This window comes from Psittacula echo (assembly GCF_963264785.1).
Source record: "Psittacula echo genome assembly, chromosome: 13".
NCBI classification, from domain to species: Eukaryota; Metazoa; Chordata; class Aves; order Psittaciformes; family Psittacidae; genus Psittacula; species Psittacula echo.
The window spans coordinates 4909733-4933732 of NC_137749.1; the positions used below are offsets into that span (position 1 = coordinate 4909733).

General features: G+C 39.8%; 2 protein-coding genes across 3 annotated transcripts in view; one reads left to right on the forward strand and one right to left on the reverse strand.

The window, feature by feature from the left end:
- The window catches only part of SLC15A4 (solute carrier family 15 member 4), a 30282-nt gene extending 23361 nt beyond the window's left edge, over positions 1–6921 (reverse strand). For both annotated transcript variants that reach the window (XM_080628468.1, XM_080628467.1), the window contains exon 1: positions 6261–6921. In XM_080628468.1, coding sequence (XP_080484594.1) covers positions 6261–6830 — 570 coding nt within the window. In that variant the 5' untranslated portion in view covers positions 6831–6921. The remainder of the gene's footprint in view (positions 1–6260) is intronic.
- Positions 6922–11113: 4192 nt separating this feature from the next.
- Positions 11114–24000, forward strand: part of GLT1D1 (glycosyltransferase 1 domain containing 1) — a gene marked incomplete at its 5' end in the record, with an annotated part of 53575 nt that continues 40688 nt past the window's right edge. Inside the window, 3 exons of the mRNA XM_080628469.1 lie at positions 11114–11181; positions 18774–18922; positions 22551–22656. Of these exons, the coding sequence (XP_080484595.1) occupies positions 11114–11181; positions 18774–18922; positions 22551–22656 (323 nt within the window). The remainder of the gene's footprint in view (positions 11182–18773; positions 18923–22550; positions 22657–24000) is intronic.

Here is a 24000-nt window from a genome sequence, read left to right on the forward strand (position 1 = left end):
TCCATCCCGCCGCTGAACACAGGTAATACCCTGTGGTAAAAAGTTCCCCAGCTAATTACGCAGTGAGAAGAACCACCTCCATTTGTCTGTTTTGAACCTGCCTTGTACTAGCCTCACTCATTTTACCTAGTTCCAGGAAACAAAAAAAGACAGCTGAGCTTTATCCCATCCCTGATCCATTTCTGCCTCTCTCCCTGATCATTATTTCCACAAACCACTGTCACATCTTCCTTCTAGCTGCCTTTTCAGAGATAGGAAGTTGTAGACTGTTTCGTGATCCCTTGCATGGAAACTAATGACCATGTGTGTGGCCATTCTGTGAAGTTTTCTTCTCCATGTCCAGTATCCTTTTTGAAACAGTGACCAAAAAAGAACGCAATGCTCAAAGGACAGACACATTGTCTGTCTTTCTTACAAAGAATAGAATCCATTTTCTGCTTCCTTATCAAAGTATATATACACACTAAAAACCACATCATAGCCACATCTGAAATGCCACTACGACATTTCATTGACAAACATTACTAAATTAATAAAATTTACACTGAATTAGCCAGTGGAATATCCTGTCAAAGTGGCAGAACTATGAAGTCTTACCAAAACCAAAAGACACAGTACAGTTAAAAGGCAATCCTTGTAGCTCCTTCCAAACATCACATGAGCCACATAAAATAGGAGCTGTATTGCATTTACAGTGAACTACTCAAAAATTCCCCCGCTGGGCTATTACTTGAGCTGTGTGACAGCACAAAATAGATCAGTCTACTCTTCATAAACAGACACTATATTCTAATAAGGGACCAAGAAGAAAACAATGCCACAATTTTATCAAGGATAAGTATTTTTCACAAAACAGCAGGAATTCTCCTTTTCCCCCTTATGCTTGCATTGTTTTCAATCACTCAAGCACAAAGAAAAATCTATCACTCCCTCTGCTCAATTTCATCTGTGCTCAAGCATAGCAGCACTAGCATTGTGGTACCAGCATCACCAGCTTCATTGTTTTCTTAATATCCTACCAGCAACCGCAGTAGGAAAATGATGCACATTACTGGCATAAGTATGGATTGGGTCCCGGATCGAATCTGTCCTGTAGGCTAAGGGTTCCACATCCCTATACTGAAAGTCAAAATAGGTATGTTTGAAAGATTCTGTACCCATCACAACACAAGGTATGGAAAAGGTCACCTTCTTAGATTTACCATGTTTCACTCAAACTCCTTACAACAGGAAAATACAAATACTAGCCAAATGCCATGGCTAGAGTGCAAGGTCTCCTATCACAGCACAAAAACCCTGCAGTAGAACTCTCCAAAGGTGCCCTGACTGAAATGAACATTAGCACATATCTAACACACACAATTTATTTGCTCTAGGTAACATGCTGCTTTGCAAATGAGCTGACATTCAGACATTCTGCACAGAATTTACCAGTGATGGACAGCTGTCACTTATTTAGTCAACTCCCACTGGAAAATATCCAGTCCTGAGTCTCCAGTTCACTGTTCTGCATTCTTCAAACCTTACACAGCTGTTTTCCCTAGTAAATGGGATAGCACATCATTCCCCAAGAACAATAAGAAACAAGCCAGTAGTGCTTCTGCATCCATAAAAATACAGAATGACCTCTTGTACCATACAAGGAGCACCCCAATTGCCCTAATTTTTCCTTAGACCAAATTTTAATTATTAAAAACATCACTCCCAAACCCTTCAAAAATTAAACAAAAAACTCACACCAAAACCCTCCAACAACAAAGAAATGAAGGAAATGAGCAGCTCTAAACATTCTAGCAGCAGCTGCTCTGCTGGTCTTTGGCCACATGACAATGCTGCCTGCATTCAGGTGGGCCTCTAAAGAGGAAATAAAATAATCTTGCTACTTTCAAGATATCTACCATAACTTTTGCAAAAGAAAATCTAACCTGACTCTTATTTTTCTAGTGTCAAAGAGGTGTTTTATTTGATCTGAGAACTATCCTTTACATGTAGTTAATCCAGGTGCAGAAAGAAAAGCACAATGACATTCTGAGTTTCATAACTGGGACCTATGCAGCACTGCAATTCAAAATAGTAAAGAAATAGTTCTCAAAATAAAAATTTCTAATACATAACATATATCAGACTGATTATGGCCAGATAAGAGGTAATTTCAAACACAGTTTTCATGATAAAGAATCCTGAGTGCCTGGAACACTGTTATGGGAATTGTGTAGTCATTAGGTTATTTACAGCCACTGTCAGCAGAGGACACATCAGCTGCATAACTCTGCACTGCAGCACTAAACTCATTTAGGATATAAGGTTAACATCTTACAGTCAGAACAAAATTTTAAACGCAACTAGAACAAAGAGAGAGGAGAGTAATTAGATCTTTAGTTCTGACACCTGATGAAATGTCATTACAGATATCTAACCAACGGCAACTTCCACAGCACAGCTGTCCCTGAGGTTAATACTTAGACCTCATTCTGACTTAGAAGAAAGATGATCCCTTGCTGAATTACCCCTCCCCTGGATTTTTAAACAGCAACACCTTTCTTAGGAGATGATCCAAAGCAGTTTGTATGCCTTGCAACCAAAAATATTATAAAGCTCAAACATTATGATTCTATTAGATTCTCCAGATTTTTATGCAAAGAGGCATGCATCTATATGAGCACCATGTCTTCTCCATAGTTCTCATTAGATGCTTTGCTTTGTCACAAAGTAGTTTCCTAGCTCTCTAAGGCAGTTTCAAAGAAATGGTCATTCACAGGATTTCTCATTTTTGCCACAGCTAGTGACTATCTGGTGCCTACCATTCCACTGCGACGTTTGATTTGGCGTCATCTGCTAATGATCTCAAGTATTTCCTAAACCACAACATTTCAGAGTTCCAGTATGTCATAATCTTCCTTCTCTCCCTCTTCACATCACAACAAATCCGAAGCTATGACCTCCTGTTTGACTCACATAAAAGGAAAAAGATTAGAAGTTACTGACATTAGCAGTTTCTGCAATCAACTGACAGTCACAAGTGACAAATGTAACAAAAAACCCCAAACTTATCCCGGCCAGCTATGTGAACAGCCACACAACAGGGCAAGGATGAAAACATAGAAGCCTGCCCTTGTCCTTAGCACACTAAAGGAAGCACAATAACAGTTTTCCACAGTCAAATTCTCACTTAGAGAATTCTGACCACCTAATCCATCATTACAGACACCAGTTAGTCTTTGAGAGTATCCGGAGAGAACTCAGTACCAGAGCTGCTACATAATTTCAGATTTTTATACTAAAATTTGGCTAGTCCACATTTAAAGTCTGCTTCCTGTCACTAATGTCACATCTGTTCTGCTTCTGCTGGAAATAGAAACAAATTAGTACTGCCCATGTGAGTGCCACAACTGCAGTTTTTAAACTGTTACCTACAGTCTTAGATGGTTGCAGTCTCCCAGGAAGTTCAACAACAAAGTAACTTGCAGTTAGTGATGTTCAATTCTTTATACAAGGTCCTGCATCCTTCCCCAGAGGCTGGAAAATCTAAGCTCTACAAGGAAATGCTGAAAAATCACTCTAAAGCCATCTTTCCACCAGTAATTTCCAACAGCACTCTGTGTCTGGTGATGCTACTGCAACAACAATGGTTTTAGCAAAGATAAATTTTTTAAGGTTATGGACTGACAGATTAGTGAATGTGGTCCAATTCATAAAGAAGATATAATGTGGGTTAAAACTAGCATCTCTAATCACTGTAATCCCAAAACATTGGTTTATAATTACTTCAATTATTATAGCTGATACTAGATCAGAAGCCTACTACTAATGTCAGTTTCACTGCTAAAGCTAAACCAGCTTTCACAATAATGAGGGATAATCATATTGTTTCCTAAGTACAGAAAGTCACAAACTGCTACATAGAACAGGAAGTGACAGCAAAACACTGGCACTTAAAAGGGGAACTGGAAAGTGCCAGGTTATACACATCACATGATTATAAACACTATTCTGAGAACCATCAGTTCAGATTTAGACCAGTATGACAGATCAATCTGAACTTCTAGAGAAACGGCTCTTATTTATAAACACAGTTAAAGTAAAGCTGGTCTGTGCCTAGTTTGCAGCCACTGTTATTTTGTTAACCTGACTGGGAAAAGTTACTCTATACTAAGCCTACTTAGTCACTTGTAACAGCACTTCTAAAAGTATCCATTTAACAGAAGTTAAGAAACTATATCCTTCTAACTTTAGAGGAAAACAAATATTGGAATTCAGTTCCTAATTTCCACAAAGTGATTCTTTTCTTCTAAAGAAAAACATCCTCATTATATTTGGGCTCAAATTATACATCGTACATTAAAACTAGAAAAAATTACATTGTAATTTTTAAGAGATCTGCAAACAGTATAACTTACAATATCTGAAAGTTGGTTCATGTCAGATAAACAACATTATATACAATTCATATTTTCGTTTGGTATTTAAGGGAAAGAGGACAAATCTCATCAGCATGTGTCCAGCCAAAACACATTTGCATTGTATTCTGGCCTCCCAAGAACGTGACTCTGGAAGACAGATTTTGTTCTCAGCAATACGTATCCATTTACCCAGCGGTTTGCTGCATTTCCATGCATGGAGAAGGCACCCAAGAGGGCCCAAAACTGCACAACAATGTAAGTGGTATGCTGTAACATATTTAATAATAGATAAGTCAGAAAACCAGAGAAGGGGAAAAAATTCAGTCTTTGGCAGAGCTCTACTGATTATTATGAACCAGAAAGGAGTATTTCTTTTGCTTCACCATACATAAATCACTGTGAATTATCTGCAACCCTATCCAAAACCTGCTTTCTGTGAAATCCTGGGGGGAAAGCCTTTAGAAAATCCAGCTACAACAGCTACACTTCCATTGGCAATGGTTCTTCTTTTGCTCTGTTCCTGCCATTATTTATCTCTTATATTTAACATTCACAAAGTGTTCTGGGGATAAGCAGTCAGCTTTGAAAAACACCTTACAAGATAAAGTCATATTAAAGCTATTTCACTTGATGGGCTCATGCTGGCTTAAACAGAACCAGCACACTGGGGACACACAATCCTAGGCTATAATAATGTTTTACATTTATATACTGCCTTTCACCCAGAGCTCCAGTATTTATAATATATCAAATGCCAAAGAATTACAGATGTAAACTACAAATTAGATAATAGAGGTATGTTTGGCAAAGATCCTGTGGTAGATTCTACCTGTCACAAAGACTTCCATGGCATTTCTCATACCTGCTCTAACCAGAACTTAATGAGCCATTAACATACCCACAACTGTATAAAGGTATTTTCCTTGCCTTGTCACCAAGAACAGTTTGGTTAGAAAAGCGGTTGGTCTCCAACCATCTGAAATTCTCAACTTGTAAAGCTGAAATTATACTCCAACATCCACTACCTTAGCAGAAGATTGTAAAATGAGTAAGTTTATATATATATATACACAACAGTGCATTCCAATAGATATTTAATTATGAGCTGTCTCTTAAATGTTTTCTGTAAAGCCACTTGGTTCTGTGGTGATGATCCAATGAATGACATCAGTGAAATGATGATCTGAATAAGGTCGTTTGACAGGACATGTCCTTATGAGAAGAGCTCAGGTAATATGTTTACCATGTTGAGAGCACCTTCCCATTCACCATGTGGTGCAGTATCATCCTGCACAAAAATATCACTCAAGGGCAGTGCAGTACACAGAGAATGTCTAAAGTATAAAAAACCGTTCTCTAGCCTTCACTTATCAGAGGATGATCACTTATCAGGATGATATCTGACCACTGCCATCAAGGCCTGTGTTATCCTTGTCAAAAGCTAAAATATGTATCAGATATTCCACCTGATGAACTCCAAGCTCAAATTAACTCCACAGTCAAGGATGCAGACAATCCACTTAATGGCCATTAATTATTCAACCCAACTCCTCAAGATAGTGATGGCTTAACCAAACCAGGTACCACATGTAAGGCAGGGCTACAAGGAAACCAAAAAGTCATTAAGAGGATCAGACACCACAGCCACCAAAATTGCATCAAACGGTACAACAGCTTACGTTACACGGGGAACAAAGCTGCATGATCTGATATCTTCTGAGACTTAACACCTACTGAGATGTACATCAGTAGGCGCACCAGCCACCCCACCAAGGTAAGCCCATCTACATGACTGACAGCCATCTCCTGGTTCAGATCTGCACCCACACACAATTTGGCAGCTGCCAAATAATACTTGACCTGGTCTGCCCCGAAAGGGGTGATGTTGGCCTTGACTGACCCGACGCCCAGCCCCACGAGTATCAGTCCGATGAAGGTGGCTGTGGCACAGTAGCGGGTGGCTCCCACCTGGGAGCAAGGCGTCATGGTGGCGTTGGCGGCCGGAGAGGAGCAGTTCTCTACAGGGAACAGGGGGATGTCCCCACAGAGGCCCTGGCGGGTGTGCGGTGCAGCGATGACGGGGAAGGCCAGCATGCCCAGCAGGTAGAGTGCCATGCTGAGCAGGATGGTGCCAAACTTGCCTAGGAGGGCATCAGCCAACCATCCACCGAAAGGTGACACCAGGTAGGTGATGCCCATGAAAAGCAGCAGGGCCTGGCTGGCTTGGGCACCCTCCCAGCCGTAGGGAGGCCCGTTGAGGAACAGCACCAGGTTGGAGGTGATGCCGTAGAAGGCCACTCGCTCCAGCAGCTCGGCCAGCAACACGGCAGCGCAGGCCAAGCGCCGCCCATGAAAGGCGCTGCTCGCCGCCCGGCTGCGCTCCGCGCTGCTCAGCAAAGGGCTACGCTCGCTCGGCTCGGCCTCCTCCATAGCAGCGCCTCAGTCCCGACCCCGCCGCGCACCCACCAAACGCCCCGGCCCGCCCCGAGGGCACTTCACCGCGGCCGCACGGCGGGGCCCGGCACGGCCCACCCGCACGGGGAACGGCGCGTCACCATTGGCTGAGGGCTCCGTCACTCCGCTGGCAGCGCCGTCACGTGGGCGGCTGAGCTACAGGGAGTGGCTGATGAGGCGAGAAGGGGCGGGGTTAGCTGGGGGGCGGGATGGGGAGGACCGGAAGTTGTGGGGTGGGTCCGCCCGGAGGTACCGGCGGTGGGGGAATCCCGGGTCGGGGGCTTGGTGAGCGGTGCGTTCAGTGCCGGGCCGGGCATTGGTTACAGCTGTGGCGGGCGGAGCTGCACCGGGGAATGGAGGTGACAGCCTTGCACCTGCAAGGTTCCCCTCGCCGCTTGCATTAGGTGGTAAAGAGAGCGGGGAGAGGAAAAATGATTTTATGGTTATTTCCTGCGTTAGTTCAGGCTGGGAATGACATTTTAGGCATTAACTGGAGCTGGGTGAGACTTTATTAATGGCACAGGTTCAGTGCTGGCTTCCATGAGAGCCCTCCTTTTCTGCTTAGGTTTATCCAGCAATAACAATGACAGCGAAAGTAAAACGCGGTTTGTTTCCCTACTTTGCTTCTCAGTCGGAAAAGCAACAGCGAGGAGTGTTCCTTTAAAAAGTCCATCCTGCAGAAAAAACGCAAATGTGCCTTGTTAGTGACTCTTTTGCCCGCGTTACACTGCCCCTGATAAATGAAGCATGCACACGTCTGTGCTTGGAGCTGCTCTGTGGGTACTCGTCCCACTAGACAGGAGAGCACCAGCTGGATGTGTGTCCTACATTTGGTGTTTGAGGTGAGGTATATCTGAGGTGTACCTGCAGTAATAATACGTCATAAGTACATGTGGAGAATGAAGACTGATTTGAATGGAACAAAGTGCATGATTAAAATGAGAAAACATAAATTAGTGGTTGCACAATCAAGGCACTAAGATGTTCTTTTGAGCCACTGTCACGTATGTTGAGGTAAAGGTCATGAAAGTACATAATTGTCTTCAACAGTGGATCATAAAGTCATATTTTGGCCAGAACAAAGTGGGAAAGATACTCTTGGTTGTGTGTTTTCAATGAAAAAAAAAGTAAATCGATTGCCGTCATATAGTTACACCCAACATGTGCGTATGAACATTTTTGCAGCAGCGTTGGTAATTGAGCAAGCAATGCTTGTAAAAGTCAATATTAATTTAATGATGGACCTTCATAAATAACATATGCCATTAAAATGACTCATTAAATGTATTTACTCTCAAGTAGTTAATTTTTGTGACATAGGACAATAAGGAAAATGCAGCTAGCTGTACAGATCACATTTTGTGAACTGTAACGTGACCGTTCTGTCATTTAAAAGAGTACATGTCAACTTTGCCCAGCTTAATGCAGTATATCAGTTGTGCTTACATTTTCTAAGGGGTCTAATAGTATTCGCTAGAGACTACAAAGTAATTTGGCACACTTTGTATTATTGTTTGTTTCAATATGTGCAGATCATAGAATAGTTAGGGTTGGAAAGGACCTTAAGATACCACATTCTAGAGGCCCTTCATAATTTAACTTCGTGAGTGGAGCGAGATTTTTATACTGGACTACCCAACAACTGTTACAAACACCTAGCAATTCTGAGTGGTATTTGAAATGTACATTATAAAATGTTATTTAAATCTTCAGGTACTGAGAAAGTAGGTGTTCTTAACTGAAATTCATAAGCTACTGTTAGAACCCAAACATTATTTCTGGAAGTACAGCAGCTTCAGGAAGGTGGGTTTAAATTTTCCTCTAAACAAGAACACTTAGGTACAGGATATGTAAAACTTATTCATTAAGATATATCCGTGACTCTTTTCTTTGAATACAATGAATGCACTTATGTCTATATAGTGATGCATTAGCGCATACACATGTTTTCAGGGACACAACAATACTTAATGCTGCAAAGCATTTTTACCTTTTTTCAGTCAAGGTCTATATAGCGTGAAAACCAGAGTCACCATAAATAGTAATAAAATGTTAAGACCTCTTTGAATGTTTCCCTTATTTCCTCTTTATTTCCCAGATGACTGGTTAAGTTTCCTCATTTGTCTCATGGAGCAGGCCTTGTTTTACTTTTGCATTTTTGTCTTTTTTATGTCACACGCTAAATGTGCTGGATAGCTGTTGTCTGGTTTTACAGCTAGCAGTGGTGAAAAGTTACAATGGCCAAGCTCTCTGTAATTAGGTCTCTCTTGCAGATATCAAAACCGCAGCTTCCTTTTAACCCAAAACATGTCTTTCTGAGCATCATCACGTATCCTGCTTTAGGTCATGCAGCTAGGAAATGTCCCTGTTTTGGATGATGTAGGCTGTTTTAGGTACAGGGCAAGGTATGTTTCTTGGTTGGCATGTACGCTGCCAACTTTGGTGCCATGCAGCGGATGGCAGCTGGATGAGCTACATTGTATGTGTGAGATCTTAGAACCAGAAGGAGCATCTGTTGGGACAGCATTTAGAGTGGCAGTGTATCAGGAGACTGAAAGCTGCATCAGCTTCATGCAGTAATGTGATACATTACAGCTCTGTTAAACTGACAGTTGTGCAGCAGTGATGACTGGTGCTAAATTTGAGGGTGGTAAGTGCTCTCAAAAGCTTGAATATGCTTCATATAGTCCACTTCCAGTGAAACAAACTGCAAAGCTAGAATCCTGACTGGACTGACAAAAGCTCTCTAAATTTCAGCTGAGCTGTGATTTCATGCCAGTAATGCTTTTGAAAATGGTCATGAAAATAGCTTGGTCCTGCCTACCCTTAAATTAGTATTTATACAAGATTTGTTGCTCCTTTAAGTTGTAACCATTCTTTTTAGCCTGGGTAGAGTTTAAAATGGTCTGAACAATGTTGTGCTGGATTATTTCTAAGTGATAACTCAGTGAGATGCAGATAGTTGAACATAGCTCTGCAGCGTGAAGACCCATTAGCAAAACGTAGGCCAGTGTACCAAAATGCTTACAATTTGCCAGAATATACTCAAATATATATCTTTATCACTTCTAAACCCTCAGTTCCTGCAGTCATTCTCAGAGATCCACATGAGTTATTTGAAGAAGTACTAATTTTCAAATTATTAACTTTAAAAGCCTTTCTCTGTATCTGGCACATTTTCCTCCCTCTACCTGACACTGAGACTTGGAGGAATGACTAAGCCACAGTACACAGGCAGTGCAGTTTGTAGACCACCCTTCCTACAGCCTTGGGGAAACATAAGCATCCATGTGGCCCTGTAGTGAATTCCATCAGGAAACCAGACCAGGTTATGAGTATACAAGCAGAAAAGTGAGTTTTCTGTTAGATCACGCCCTCCTTCTCATCTGTCTCCCTGCCACAAATGTCCTGCATGTATTCTCCATGTTTGCACAAGATACTGACTCAAATTCAAGACCATATCTACAGTCAGCCACCTGGCCCCTATCAGTCTCCCAACAGACTCCCTCAACTCAATGCTGGTGCCTGCTGCTGCACTCATCTGGTCTTTGCTGCTCGCTGTGTTCCCAATTGGGGTTTATCCTGAAGACTGGCTTGGTAATTTGGATACAGTTTTCTCCCTCCTGAGTTCAGGCTCTTCCTTTTTTATTTCTGCCTGCTGCTCTGGAACCTGAGGTTCTTCACCAAACCTCTCCCTTGGACTTACACACCTTTGGATCTTCATTATATGGCCTTCCTGACATTTAGTGTGGTCTTTGACCATCCCATTGCCTTGTTCTTTAGACTAGCAATTCCTCTGGCTTTTCTACTTGTTGGCATCTTACCCACAATTAGTATTTTCCCCATTCCTGCACATAATATGAACCACCTCCATCTTGGGAGACACATGGCAACTGCAGTGTTGCCTGAGGAGATGGTGGCTGAGACCGACCCTCTCCTCATGTTCTCTCTGGAGGCCTTTAAATTAAGGCTCCCCTGAAGCCGTACTTTGAGCCCATCATCTGTGCCGCTAAATGAAAATACACAGCGCTATTTACAGGTAAGGGGTTGGCACAGGACCGGCCGGGGCGCGGCCATCCCCTCCCCAGAAGGGTCCTGCCACCCTCAGGGCGGGCCGGGGCTGCGGAAGGTGGCACCCTGGCCCCGCGGCGCGGTTTCCGGGAGGCTGCGGGACCGCGTCCAGGCAGTCGGCAGGTGAGGGGGCGGCGGCGCTGCCCATCAGTGAGGTGGCTCCCGCCGGGCGGACAGGAGGGGCCGCTATGAGGCTGCTCTTGCTGGCGTGCCTCCGAGCGCGGACGGGCAACGCGACCACCGCGGCCCGGATACAGTAAGTGTCGCCCGTCACCCGCTCGCGATGCGATGGGATCGGAGATCCCGCTACCTGGCCTCCCGCTGCCTGCTCTTACCCCTTGGAATCCTCGCCACTGCTCCTGTCTGCGCTGCCCGCTCCTCAGCGAGCCGGCGGGGAGGGCTGGGGGCGGTTCCACCGCACGTTGAAGCTGTCGCAGCCCTCCCTGGCGGGCAGAGGGGGCTTCGGGCTGGTGCGGTGGGGCTGGGGTCCGCGGGTAGCGGGGGTCATGCGTCCGCCATTCGCTGACCCCGCTGGCGCACGGAGGCCGCGTCTCGCCTCAGCTGTGGGGATGGCTGGCGGGGGTCTGTGTGAGGGCCGCGGCCAGCGCTGAAGCAGGGCCCCTCCAAGAGTGTCGGCCGGGGCCTGCAGGCTGGAGGGGTGTCGGGGGCGGCCCCCGATGAGTCTTTGCTGTGGCTAAGCCTGGGCAACGTGTCCCCCTTTGACCCCGTTACTGGGGAGTAAGGGAGAGGGGGAGCTGAGGGGTTGCCCCACAAAAAATACCCCAGAACCAAACCGAAGTTGATTCTGCTCAGAGCAGGTTTTGGGCACAAGAGTCGGTTGCGTTTGCAGGGTGGCCCAGGCTCACAAGCCAAGAGCAGAGGTCCCCTCACTGGCCGCCCCACAGAGTCCCTGTAGAGTCGGTGTTAGTGGAGCAGCGGGTTTTTCGAAGAGGTGCCTGCTTTGGGGAATACCCAGGATGAGATGAGAGGTCAATGCGAAGAACAGGAGGCTCTAGGAGCTATGATGAGGTGTCTGAACTGAAGCCGTCCTTTAGCAGTAGTTGTACAAGAGCTACTCCAGTCAGCGCCCTTGCTGTGGGGATTCCACATGCGGCTCCACTGGGGGTTATGGACACGAATCTGTAGTGCTTTGGAGTAGTTTGGACTAACAGAACTGCATAAATATTCTTAATGTCCCTATTTGACTTTTTCTAGGACAGCTGGGAAAAGGATGTGGCTGACTGCATTTCTGAGGGCTTTGCTGTGCATGGGAGTGTTGTTTAAAAGAAATACAATGAAAATTAAAATGTTTCAGAATGGTTTTTGCCTTCTGAGGCATGAAATAAGGACTTTGTTGCTTTTTACCTGTTTGAGTCATCCACAGTTTAGTTGTTTCTCTTAGGATCCACTTTCTAGGGTAGCCTTCTTGTAGTAAAGTTTTCCCTGACCTCAGTCTGCATAGTGTCATGTTTTTAATGTTATGCATTCAAAATAGTCCTCTGATGTTAAGTTTTTGCACTAGTTGTGTCCTACCAAGTTCAGACTTAGATTTGTGCAGGGCTACTGCTTTGTGTAAGATAATGGTAGAACATACCTGCTGCCCCATGTCGGTCACCCAGGTGTTGAAGGTTTAAAGCAAATGGAGCATAAAGACCAGATAAAGCTGAAGTTTTCTGAATTTTTCAGTTAGCAAATAAGTATTAATAAACAATAAGTATTAATAAGATGTTGAGATAAAACAAATATGTTATGTTTATAACACATTTTTATACTTGTGCATACCAGAACAGAGTTCTGTGTGGTGGTTTGTGTGGCATTCTGCATTTCCTTTCATCTCTTACTTTTTGCTGTCACTGGATAATACAAAAGTAGTTATTCTTGGGGACATCAATGCTCATTCTTCCTCCATAAGGTTATTTCTTGTACCTTTATAAGTAAATATTCACTTCATCTTCCACTTGTGGAAAGTCAGACAAACATTTAGACTGTGGAGCCGTTCTGAGATCATCTAGGGGAGAGCAGGTTTTGCATTATTTCTAGTTAAGCTAAGCCTGAGTAACACAGAAAAACAGATGTCCACATATTATTTCAAATAGTTTTTCAGTTACACTGGAATGGATTGTGATCATGTAAGCATACTCTATCAAGGTATAGTGGTTTAGCAAGGTGCCCTTATGTGAATCATAGTAATGAGCACTTTTGGTTAACCTTCTCCAGCTGTGACTCCTGCATGGTGGCCTGAGATAATGTATTTTAGTATGAAAGATTTGGTGAGATGCAACAGCTCAGTTGGCAGATGGTTTAACATATTATCATGTTAATGCAATCATTTTCAGCTACGTGAACACATCTGCAGAGATCTGTGTAGAGTATATCAACTTGCTTTAGCATCTTCTTGCTTTATAGGCATACTGTGTACAAAGTGGATGCTGCTTTCACATACACCTTCAAACAGAAAGAAAATGAGTGAAAAGTCAGTTTAGTTCATGTTCACAATAAAGGTGGATAAAGGATTCTACCAGAAATAGTGTTTGAAAGTCAGTAATTTGTCATGTTCAGTTGCTATCTTATCACCTACCATAAGTACTGTTTGTCATAATAATATAAATGAGCTTCTTCAGGAAAAAGAAAGAAGTCTGATGAGGCAAGCAAGTAAAGAGTATTAGTTAGGAATTAAGTCCATTTTCCTGACTAAAAGGCTAGTCAAGGCACAGCTATCACTAAAACCATCCAACTCAGATACTTCCATCTAATACTGGTTTTCTTAAGACTTTATGCCATATAAAAATAATATATAAATTTTTCATTAGATTCTGTGATTCTGTATATGGCCAAAGGTCTGTGGAATGTCACTTCTTATACTAATCTGCCTTGCCTAAGGTTCATATGGTAACCTTTGTAGCATATGTGATAGTGCATTGAAAATATATATTTCAGTTAATATTGGGCTTCAGTTGTATCTGAGCACATGCTTATGAATGTGTTTGTTCACCTTTTTTTTAACTTTTGGTTAAGTATAAATGAAACAATGAAGGTGTCTTCAGGTTGGACATTTGCCAGCATAAATTTGTGGTTTAATATCACTGGGTATACCATGTTTATGATATTACAGCTGTTCCTATAAGTGCTTCATCTTTTCGTAAAGAAAATACTAATTTCCTGAGTTTAAATTAACTGGTGACAAAACTGACCAGAATCTAATTTGGCTAGAAATCAGCTTGCTAAAACAAGTGATATAATGAATGCACTGTGGGCTTTATTCCTGTATTGGTGTGCATAATCTTTAATCATCTTAAAAACTATGAGCAATGAGTAGAGAATAAAACACTAAGCAAAAGTCTTTGGTTAGGCTGTCATTCTTCAGCCTAAGAAATGAGATCAAAGACGGTGTTAGGAAAGAAAGCAAATGAATCTTCTCTGCCCCTTGAAATGTTCTGTTCATCTTCTATTATTTGGTAGTAAGGAGGAATAGAAATCTTGAATTAATTGGTTAATTAAAAAGATTTAGATTAAGCATTTTGTCAATAATTAAATATTTTTTGGAGAGAGAGAGAGATGGTTTCAGTTCCCATTTGAAATGGGAGAGTTGATAGAGCCATTCGGTAAATCTCCAGGTAATCAACTGCAAAAGAATTAAACCCACAAATTCAATAATGCTATTTGCAATTATTTTTCAGCTTAGACATTTATTGGAGTAATTCTGAGCAGCAGCTTTTCTTCTGTTTAGTCTTACCCTATCTGCCACCATTAAAATCATACAGAAGAGCAGTTGTACAGCAGGAGATCCTCCTCTGTTCGTGGTAGATTACAAGAGGTGTTTCACCTACTTACGTCAATTTGCATAGGTGCTGTGCAAATTTAATCCTGCTGTTGTTTGGCCATTCCCAGAGCAGGCAGCTGCAAGGCAGGCATTCATCCTGCACCTTTGGAACTGAGATGCAGTCATTTACATGGCCTGCACTTGATGTATGTTGCATCCCAAAATGTTTTACATGGCTAGACCTATTTATAAGGCAGGAATAAACTTTGCAGAGTTAGTTGGTCCTTCCAAAGGACAGTTACTGACTTCAGAAGGATTCTCTTCCTATTTTCACTCATGTTTTAATTTCTGTTCTTATTCATGGTGGATTTTATTCATACTTCATTCATGCCAACCATTTCTCTGTGTTGTTTAAGGGAGGAGGAATTTGAGAGAGAAATAAAATGAAGAATGCTTTGCTTTAACAAGTAAGAAAAAAGAGAATTTGTAATGCAAACAGAAGATCGAGCAGGATTTCAAGGTTTTCTTGCAATTTGATCAACTTCAGTGGGAATTGTGAGTATTCAGCTATGGCTGAGTTTCAGAAAGGCAGTGGAAGTGACTCTGCTCACTTAATAAGTTTTGAATTGGGCTCTATAGATTAGCAGTAGTTGATGCATAGCTGCTTTACAGAACAGGCAGCCTAGGGAAAAGAGATAAGTAATATTTTTGGATTAAGCCTATTCTGTGCCATTCAAGATGTGTCAGTGCCTACCAGGAACTTTTTGGAAATCAAACATTCTTTTTCTGCAAGTAATTCCATTGAAATACTGGTTGAAAATTAGAACATAAATGTTTCTGAGAGGAACACATCACAGAAAATGAAGGAAGTTTCAAAACTACAGTACTTTAGAAGTAAACATACTTCTTTGTGTCTTAGCTTCAGCCATGCTATGTTTGGAACTATAAAACTGCTTCTGTATATGAAGACCTGTGAACTGCAGATTCAGGTTGAAGCTTGGTTATAAAACATCATGTGGTATTTCATCGTCGTGTTAGAGAAAAATGTTTTTCTATAAAAATCTTTAATGAAGTGAAAACATGTCAGAAAATGGTTGTACCTTTTGGCAGTATCTCTCTGCAGATGGTATAGATCCAGAGCAGACAGAAGTCTCACTTACAAGCCTCATGGTTTCCAAAGAGTTTAAAAAATATAACAAAATATATTGATTCCATGAAAATTAAAATCTGTGGAGCTGGGAAATATTTTGTTCATTGTGCACATTTGTATATGTATCACAGTGTAAGCAGTGACTAATATAATGTACTCTAAGAAATGACCTTTCAAACTTATGAATGACTGAAGTTTTCCCTGTTTGGTTACTTCCTAGTAGAACACCCAAAATCTGGAACTTCATTTTTGAAACGTTATTATCCCTAAGCAGTGGTATTGGCTTCCATGAGAGTTTCAGTAGGAAGGATAAGGCAGAGCAAGGCAAATTCTGTATCAAGCAATAATCAGTGGTTGGTAAGACACTTGGAAATTTATCTACCACATACAAAAACTGTGATGGAGAGAAAATGTGGCCATGAGATTTAGCATTTTCAGTGTTATCTTAGATTCACAGACAGCAGGAGACTGTGAATGTTCATTTTTATTTTTCGTTCAGAAAGTATTTGTTTATGAAATGGCAAAATAATGTGAATACATAGTTTGCCAGGAGGAGAAAAGATGGGTAATGTATCTCTTATGTCTTGGCTTGATTCAGGGACATCTGTGACTTTGCAGACAGATCAGCCTTCAAAAAAAATCTGCAGTAACTTTGCAGCACCCTCTTATCATGTTTCTTGATAACAGCATATGTGTGAAAATCTTTTTTTATTATAAAGATGAAAAGTCATTTAGCAAATATGAAAATATCGCTGCAAATTTCAGTACTTAAATACTGCCCAGTAACTCTGCTTCCATGCACATATATTTCCATATATGCATAATCCGAAGCCTGTGACTGATCATGTTGAGCTCAACAGTATGTTTGAGATTAAAGCCTCTTTACATCTGGGAATTTGAATGATTCTGGGAATAATTTGATATTTTTTTCCTTGTTAAGCTATATGCAAATTTTTTACATGCTCCTGAGTCATTATGCATAGAAAAAAAGTTGAAGTAATAGAGGTAAAACACAATTTGTGAGTCTTGGAATACTTGAGGGAGTCCCCTTCTATTTACTGCAGAAACAGCTGCCATTCAGCTGTGAGATTTGGAGCTGTGGAAACTGTGGAGGAAAGAAGTAGTATTCATTCCTAGTATATTAAAAAAGATGCTTTAGATCAACATTCCTAGCTGAGTTTCTTGATTCCCAATGTCCTGAGAGAGTTATTTTCAAATTAATTGTAATATGCAAACATATTGCTTGTACATGATAGTGATTTATGGTAATTGCAGTACTGATGGGGAAAGAAATCTTTTAGACTATTTAATGAGCACCTGTGAAATTATGGAATACATGCATGAGCATCCCAACTATTTGCCCAAGAGAGTTTCTTTCCACAGCTGTGAGATTTGGGCATCATTATTTAGTTATAAATTGAGAGCCTCTTCCAAAAAGCAAGCAGGTACTTGGAACAAGTTCATGGGACAGCTGATATAAGTAATTGCTCAACAGTGTAAATAAGGAACTTACAATCTGGCTGTACTTTATTATTTACTAGTACTTATTATAATTTATTGGTCTTGTTTAAAATGGTGAAGTTAAAAGTAAAATGAGTTTCTTTTTAGAATAAGGAAGAAATACAGCACCATATGTTGTGCCAATGGAGCTCTGTCTGATATAGTGCTAATACATTCCTTCCAAGGCCTCTAGACATTTTACAACATTTTTAGCACCAATTTCTGCAGTAATGACTAACTTCTGCAGGACAGAAAATTACATTCCTTGGGAGGATATGAAATGATCAAGAAATGAAACAGCGACATTATCCAAGAAGCTATTGAGTTAGTAGGATTTTAATGCCAGAACAATTAATACGCTATGAGAAATAAATCAACTGGAACAATATGTAATAAGCAGAAAGCATTCTTGTGTTCTTTTTATAATACTGAAAATGTAAACAGTACATGTCAGCAGATACAATGTGCTAGTTTTTATCAAAATATGGATTTTCTCAGAAATGTGGGTTTGATCAATGAAAACATTGATAAATGACACTGGTTTCAGTGGGAGGAATTGTGAGCCTGAGTATAAAAGAAAAGGGTAAAACAAAGCTCACAAAAATGCCTGAAGTAAAGCTCCCTGTAGTCAATCAGTTTCTTGACTTTGACAGTCTTTGAATCAATGTTTTAATATTAGGAATCATAAGGATGAATAGGTAAGCTAAGGAGGTGTGGAGGTGTGGTGTTGTTGGTTTGGGTGTTTGTTTTGTTTTATGTTTTTTCTTTGTTAGCACTTGAGATGTTTAAAAAATACTGTGAAAATGTGTAATTACTTTTGTGTGGGTTTTTTTCTTGTACTTCAATTATCCTGTGCCTTTTTTACAAATGGGTAAATTAGGACAAGAAGCAATTAAAGCCGCAATCAAACAAAAAGGGGATACAATTTTAACTCTCCAGTTTTATTTAGGTATTCATTTATTTGCATATTCTGTGTTTTCAGTAGCATTGATCAGTTGGATGTATTTGTGCTATGTTCACTCGGTGGCCTTTCTACAGAACAAGAATCTAAGACAAGGATCTAACACACTCCCTTCAAAAGGAGTCTTTTCAGCATATTAAGCAGAAGCTCAATCAGGAAAGATCCTGATTGTACTTCATTTCTGCTAATTTCCAGAGGTGATGCTGTAGGCTTGGACTTTAAAATGGATGCAGATTGTGTTGCTTGGAAGTGTGCCTGTGGCTTCACAATGCTGAAGGTAATAAATGTTTTCCAGTAAAAAAAACACAACCTTGTGAATCGCTCCATGGTTGCTTGAACAAAATGAGTATAAATGTGCATGTCAGACCAAAATTATTAAGGAAAAACATTTTTATTAGGCTTATTTTATATATTAGCATGCCTACAATGTTAATAGTATCTTTTTTTGTTCTTTTTGCATTTGTTCCGATAATGAAGGAATCATCTACATGCTGCAGGTCACATCTGTGTTCTTAAAGATGCTTTCATGTATGAAAGTCAAACTGAAATAGCAAACCTAATCTCCACAGACAAGTTTGATGGAGCCCTGGCCATTCATCTTTATAAAGGAGGCAGACTTCTGCAAGGTAATCCTCTTTCTATTTTGCAATAAAAATACCTCTTAAGAAGGTACTGAAAGAGAAGAAAATGAATAGTTATAAATGGTTATAAATGTATAAACCCACACAGACTGTAGTTATTCTGTTTATCCACTTAAACAAATGTTCAGAAATGCTGAAAATCTTTCTCTGTGGGAGATCTGATCCAGGGAGGAGAGAACTAAATAAATGTACTTTTAAAGCACATAATGCATTTTATAATTAAGTACTTTAACTACATTAAGATAAGAGAATTATATTAACATTAAGATATTTTCAGAGTGTTCCTTCAGAGGATAATGGCTTGGCTAAGTATAGTTGAGGTCAAATAGAAAGTATAGAGTCTAATTTGATTTTTCTACTCAAAAAAGAGTCAGGGTTTTTTGGACATGAAATAACTTTGAGATGTTGTTCATGCCAGCTAAACTATAGGAGACAGGGTGTTACCAGAAAGCTAATAAAATTTTCTGTTGTGTCTAGCCACATAGCGCAAAATTTTAGCCTGACATTAGTGGTACACTAGAAGCCCTGGCTTTCAAAATTACAGGCAGACACCTACTGAAATTGCAGGTGTGGATCCGTTTTTGATATCATCTCTGTATTGTACAAATCTATTCACTTGGACAAAGACAAGTAATTTGATACTTTCATCAGATCTCAGTAGAAGTTCTGTTGTGCTGGTTTTCAGACTTAAGAAGTCCGCCTGCAATTTGTGCTGGTAGGTTTTTAGAAAGCCTGAATTATTACATCTGGCATGCTTGTGTATCTTGTGTTACAATGAAGCTCTGCTTCCGGTAGGGACCCTAGAATACAAATAAAGTAAGTAATTCTCCAAGATGATCTCTGCTAACATATGCATTAAGATTTCTCTTGTTGGAATATAGAGATGATTGGTTTTGTGACAAGATCTAGAATTGTTTTGGAAGATGCTTATGGAAGGTCTGAGAACTCCCTCTTTTTTTTTTTTTTTTTTTTTTTTTTTTTTTTTTTTTTTGCTAAGGAATAAAAAAAGAAGGTTGGATTTTAAATGTTTCCTGTAAAGCTGTATTGCAGTTTTGACTTGCATAGCGTTGGCCAAGTGCTGTTGCTATTAGCTTTTCAAAATTGCAAGTAACCTGCAAAGCTTGATACTTGAATGATTTACAAAAGCTCAGTAATTTAAATGAATCACAATCACACTGTTCGAAAAAGCATCTGCAATAATTGAAAGAAAAATAAAAAGAAATCTGAAAAGCAAGGCAGTAAATAATATGATAGCTGGGATGATCCTAGTAAAAGTTATTGTAGACTTCTTGGAGGGAAAAAGTGATTCGAAGGACATTCCTGTTTCATGGAATATGTGTTTTTCCATACCCTCTATATGATGAATTAGCTTAAAGAAATTCAGTGATTAGAGCCCTACTGCCATTACTACCATACTACCAATCTTTTGGGCCTTATTCTGGAAACTTTGTTTACATGATTGGGGAGGTATGATCAACACATGTAATGGATGACAGTAGTTATTTACTTGTTTTATTTATTAGAGAGACAAAGTATTACAGAAAGTCAGCCTCTTGAAGATTAATGCTGTGGTGCTTTCTTACAAACCTTAAATTAAACCTAAATACTTGCAAACATCAGAGTATAATATCTAAAAATGCCTAAGAAAGTCTTTAAGTAGCCAGAATGGCAATGAGTCTTTCGTTCTTTTTGTTTCTTTCATTTAGTAATGAAGCAATTAGCAATGCTAATAAACCCTCATCTTAAAGCTCACCTAATTTTCAAATATAAATGGGAAACATAGAGTACCTTTTCTATTTTTATCAACATATTTATTATGTTCCTCATTTGCTTTAAGATTTCTTTATATGCTTGATTTTAACCATTAATTTTAATCATGAATTATAAGAGCTCATTGAATTTAACTTATCATTTCTCTCCAGCCCCTTAAGACACTGTGGATATTTATAGAAAGTGTCACTGATAGTTTCCACAGTCATGAACATTCAAGGTCATTTATATTATCTCTCAAAAGGAAGAAGAAGAACCTGCACCAACAGAGCAACCCCTCATGCCTGGTTGTTGGTCCAGTGCTGAGGATAGTGTTGTCTACTGAGTCCCTGATCTCTCTCCCCTTCCATCCGATAGCAAAAGTGAAAAAACAAAGCACATTTTCTGCCTTTCTTGATACACAGTTTCTAGTGGCAGTATGGTCTAACTGCCTGTTCTTGTTCCCAATCAGAATGAAACCTTGGCTTCATCTGTAAAAACTCAGAGGTCTGCAAAATCCACAAAACTGGTCATCTTAATGACAGGTTTTGTAGGCTGCCTTACTGGAGACTGCTTCCTTTGCAAAACTGCAGTCCTGTTTGGAATTTAAAACAATGTTCTGCATGTAGTAATTAGCCACCAGGAGGCTGTTATTTATTAGCTTAATGTGGTGTAAAACTGACCGCTTAATTGGTTTCAGTGCTGAAACAATCAACAGTAAACATTATTGTCTGTTATCTTGATTAGTTTAAGGCGAGAACATTACTGGTGACTTGTCAGTTACTAAAAATTACTTGACTTGAAAAGAAATACTATTAGAAAGGAGTATCTTGCACTACTATTGGCTTTTCTGTTTTCCTCTTAAGTAATCTTTGGCCATGTCTATGTAAGTCTAGCAACTGTTAAGCATAGAACTGCTACACTACCTGTTCTGGTGGCTTTACCCTTACACAAATATGAATTTATTCTGATGCCATGGATCAAAACTAGACTTTTACCAGACAGCATACACCACAAGGATATGTATGATTTTGTTGATACTCTGAAATTTGAATGTTGATAAGGTCTTGTGCAGAATGTCTCATAGTCAATATGACTTCCTCTGTTCATACTCTTCTGAGCACTGTAAGGCATTGTAAAACAACTGCCTAACTTGGGTGATCACAGAGGGTCTTGGAACAACCAATTGTAAGCACAGATCCATCTTCTGGGATGGAATTAGGAAAAACAGTGGGTTTGTTGCGGGTTCACATATACTGCCTTATTTAATTTGGTGGCCTTTTCCAGTGGTGCAGATCCATCTATGTTTTTTGTAGCAGTAAAATCGGCTTCAGAAGTCAGTATTTAAAAAAAAAAAAAAATAAAAATAATCAATAACCAGCTTTGCAGGATGGTTACCCAAACCCCTCTATTGGAATGCTTGAGGAGGCAGTGAATGAGTGGCTGAGGCTAGATACCTGTGACCAAACCTTACAATACTTTATCTTATTAAAATGTGAATAGCATTTAAAATATATATGCTGTTTGGTGGGCTGCCAAGAAACTAATTGATTGGTTTTACTAAGCATGGCAAAGGCAAAGAAGTGTCTCATAGAGACACAGCAGATAATAGCTGTGAAAGTGCGTAATTGATCTATAGGGTTTTTTCAGTGCCCAAGCCATAAAAGTTCAAGTTTATCCAGGTTTCCTTTTCAAAGGCTTTTGCTTACATAAGTGGTACAGTATTATCAATATACTCTTATACTTTTAATGTTCCTGTCTAATTGTTGCCACTATATGATCATAAGTCCTTTCCAACCCAAACCATTGTATGATTATATGTTTCTATGTCGGTCAACTTTACATTGTAGTCATTGCTTTGCAGGTAGCAAAATTCCTTTTGGAATCATCTTTGGTGGGACAGATGTAAATGAAGATGTCAAATGTGAAGAGAAACATCGGGTAATGGGAGCAGTGCTAGAAGAAGCCAGGTAAAACCATGTGTGGAAAGTTTACGACAAGAAATTGCATTTTTGCAATGGCAGATCTTCTTTTTCATAAAACATAGTCTGAATGCAGTCTGTTCATTTTATATTTCCTTGTATTTGTCCGTGTAAGAGTTGGCAGAGATATTGCTGAAACTTGGTCTCTTGGGTTGTGAATTTTCAAAGAGACTCAAATTCCATTAAAAGCTAATGAAATATGTGCTCTTACTAACTAATCCTGTGCTTTGCCTACTGAATTCTGTTTTGTAGAATAATAGAACTATGCATGTGATGACGATATAAAATTCTAAGGCAGGTAAAAGAAAAGAGAGTAACAGCAGAAATAGTTAACCTGGGGTTTGGTAGCATATCGCTCTGTAGAATAATCTGCTTTATGGGTAGAAGTTATAAAGGCAGCCTTTGATGGTTAGTATAACTCAACAATGTAGCAGCTTGACTGTGGCTTATTTGACATATTTGTAATGGATACAATCTTATGAAATCAAGTTTAGATTTCTCACCAAAATTATTTTAGGCTATTTATATTTGCAGAGATTTAGGTAAAGAAATGCACATCTAAATATCTGAAACAATATTCACACAGTTCTCATTTGTACAGAACTATCGTGGCCATGAAGTGACTGATATTTGGTATTTAAATAGTGAATCTTTAGTAGTGGAGGTGGTTAATGGTGAGTTAGTGGTGGAGGTCTGATTATTTAAATAGCAAATATTTATTAGTGGTGGAGGTATGAATATTGTCATTAAATCTTATTGTAGTAATAGAAGCCTAAACGAGGTAAGACCCTGTTTGCCAAGGCCCTGTGCCGGAAGTGCTAAATGTTGCACCAAGTTGTTTCTTTTTCTTTTTAAACCTTTGCTTCTTAGTAAATTCTGGTTTATATTACATATATTCAAACATATAAAACATTCTGTATTGGAATTAACATTTTATGCACATACAGACCAAGGTGCTCAGCACACTTAAGTGAGATAACAACTAAAAATAACTGATGTTTGTCCTGTTCATCACAGAATCAAACCTCTTTCTTGGAGGCCTGGCATTTAGCTTGTTGACAGAATGCTTGATAAAAAAGCAGATGACTTGCATACAAAGAGTTTCTGTTCTTTTTTTTTCCCCCATGATAATGTGATCCTTTCTCTAGATACATGAACAAAGAAGCAGACTGAAAAATGTCTTTAAGCAAATTCTCTCAATTTTTTAGGTGACTTGACAAGGGACTATTTACAGGGTGTTTTAAAGTCCATAAAATTTCTAGTGACATGTCTGTGTAGTCATTGAATGTAGTTCAAGAAATCAGAGAAAGTGATTAAGAACCAAAAAGCATT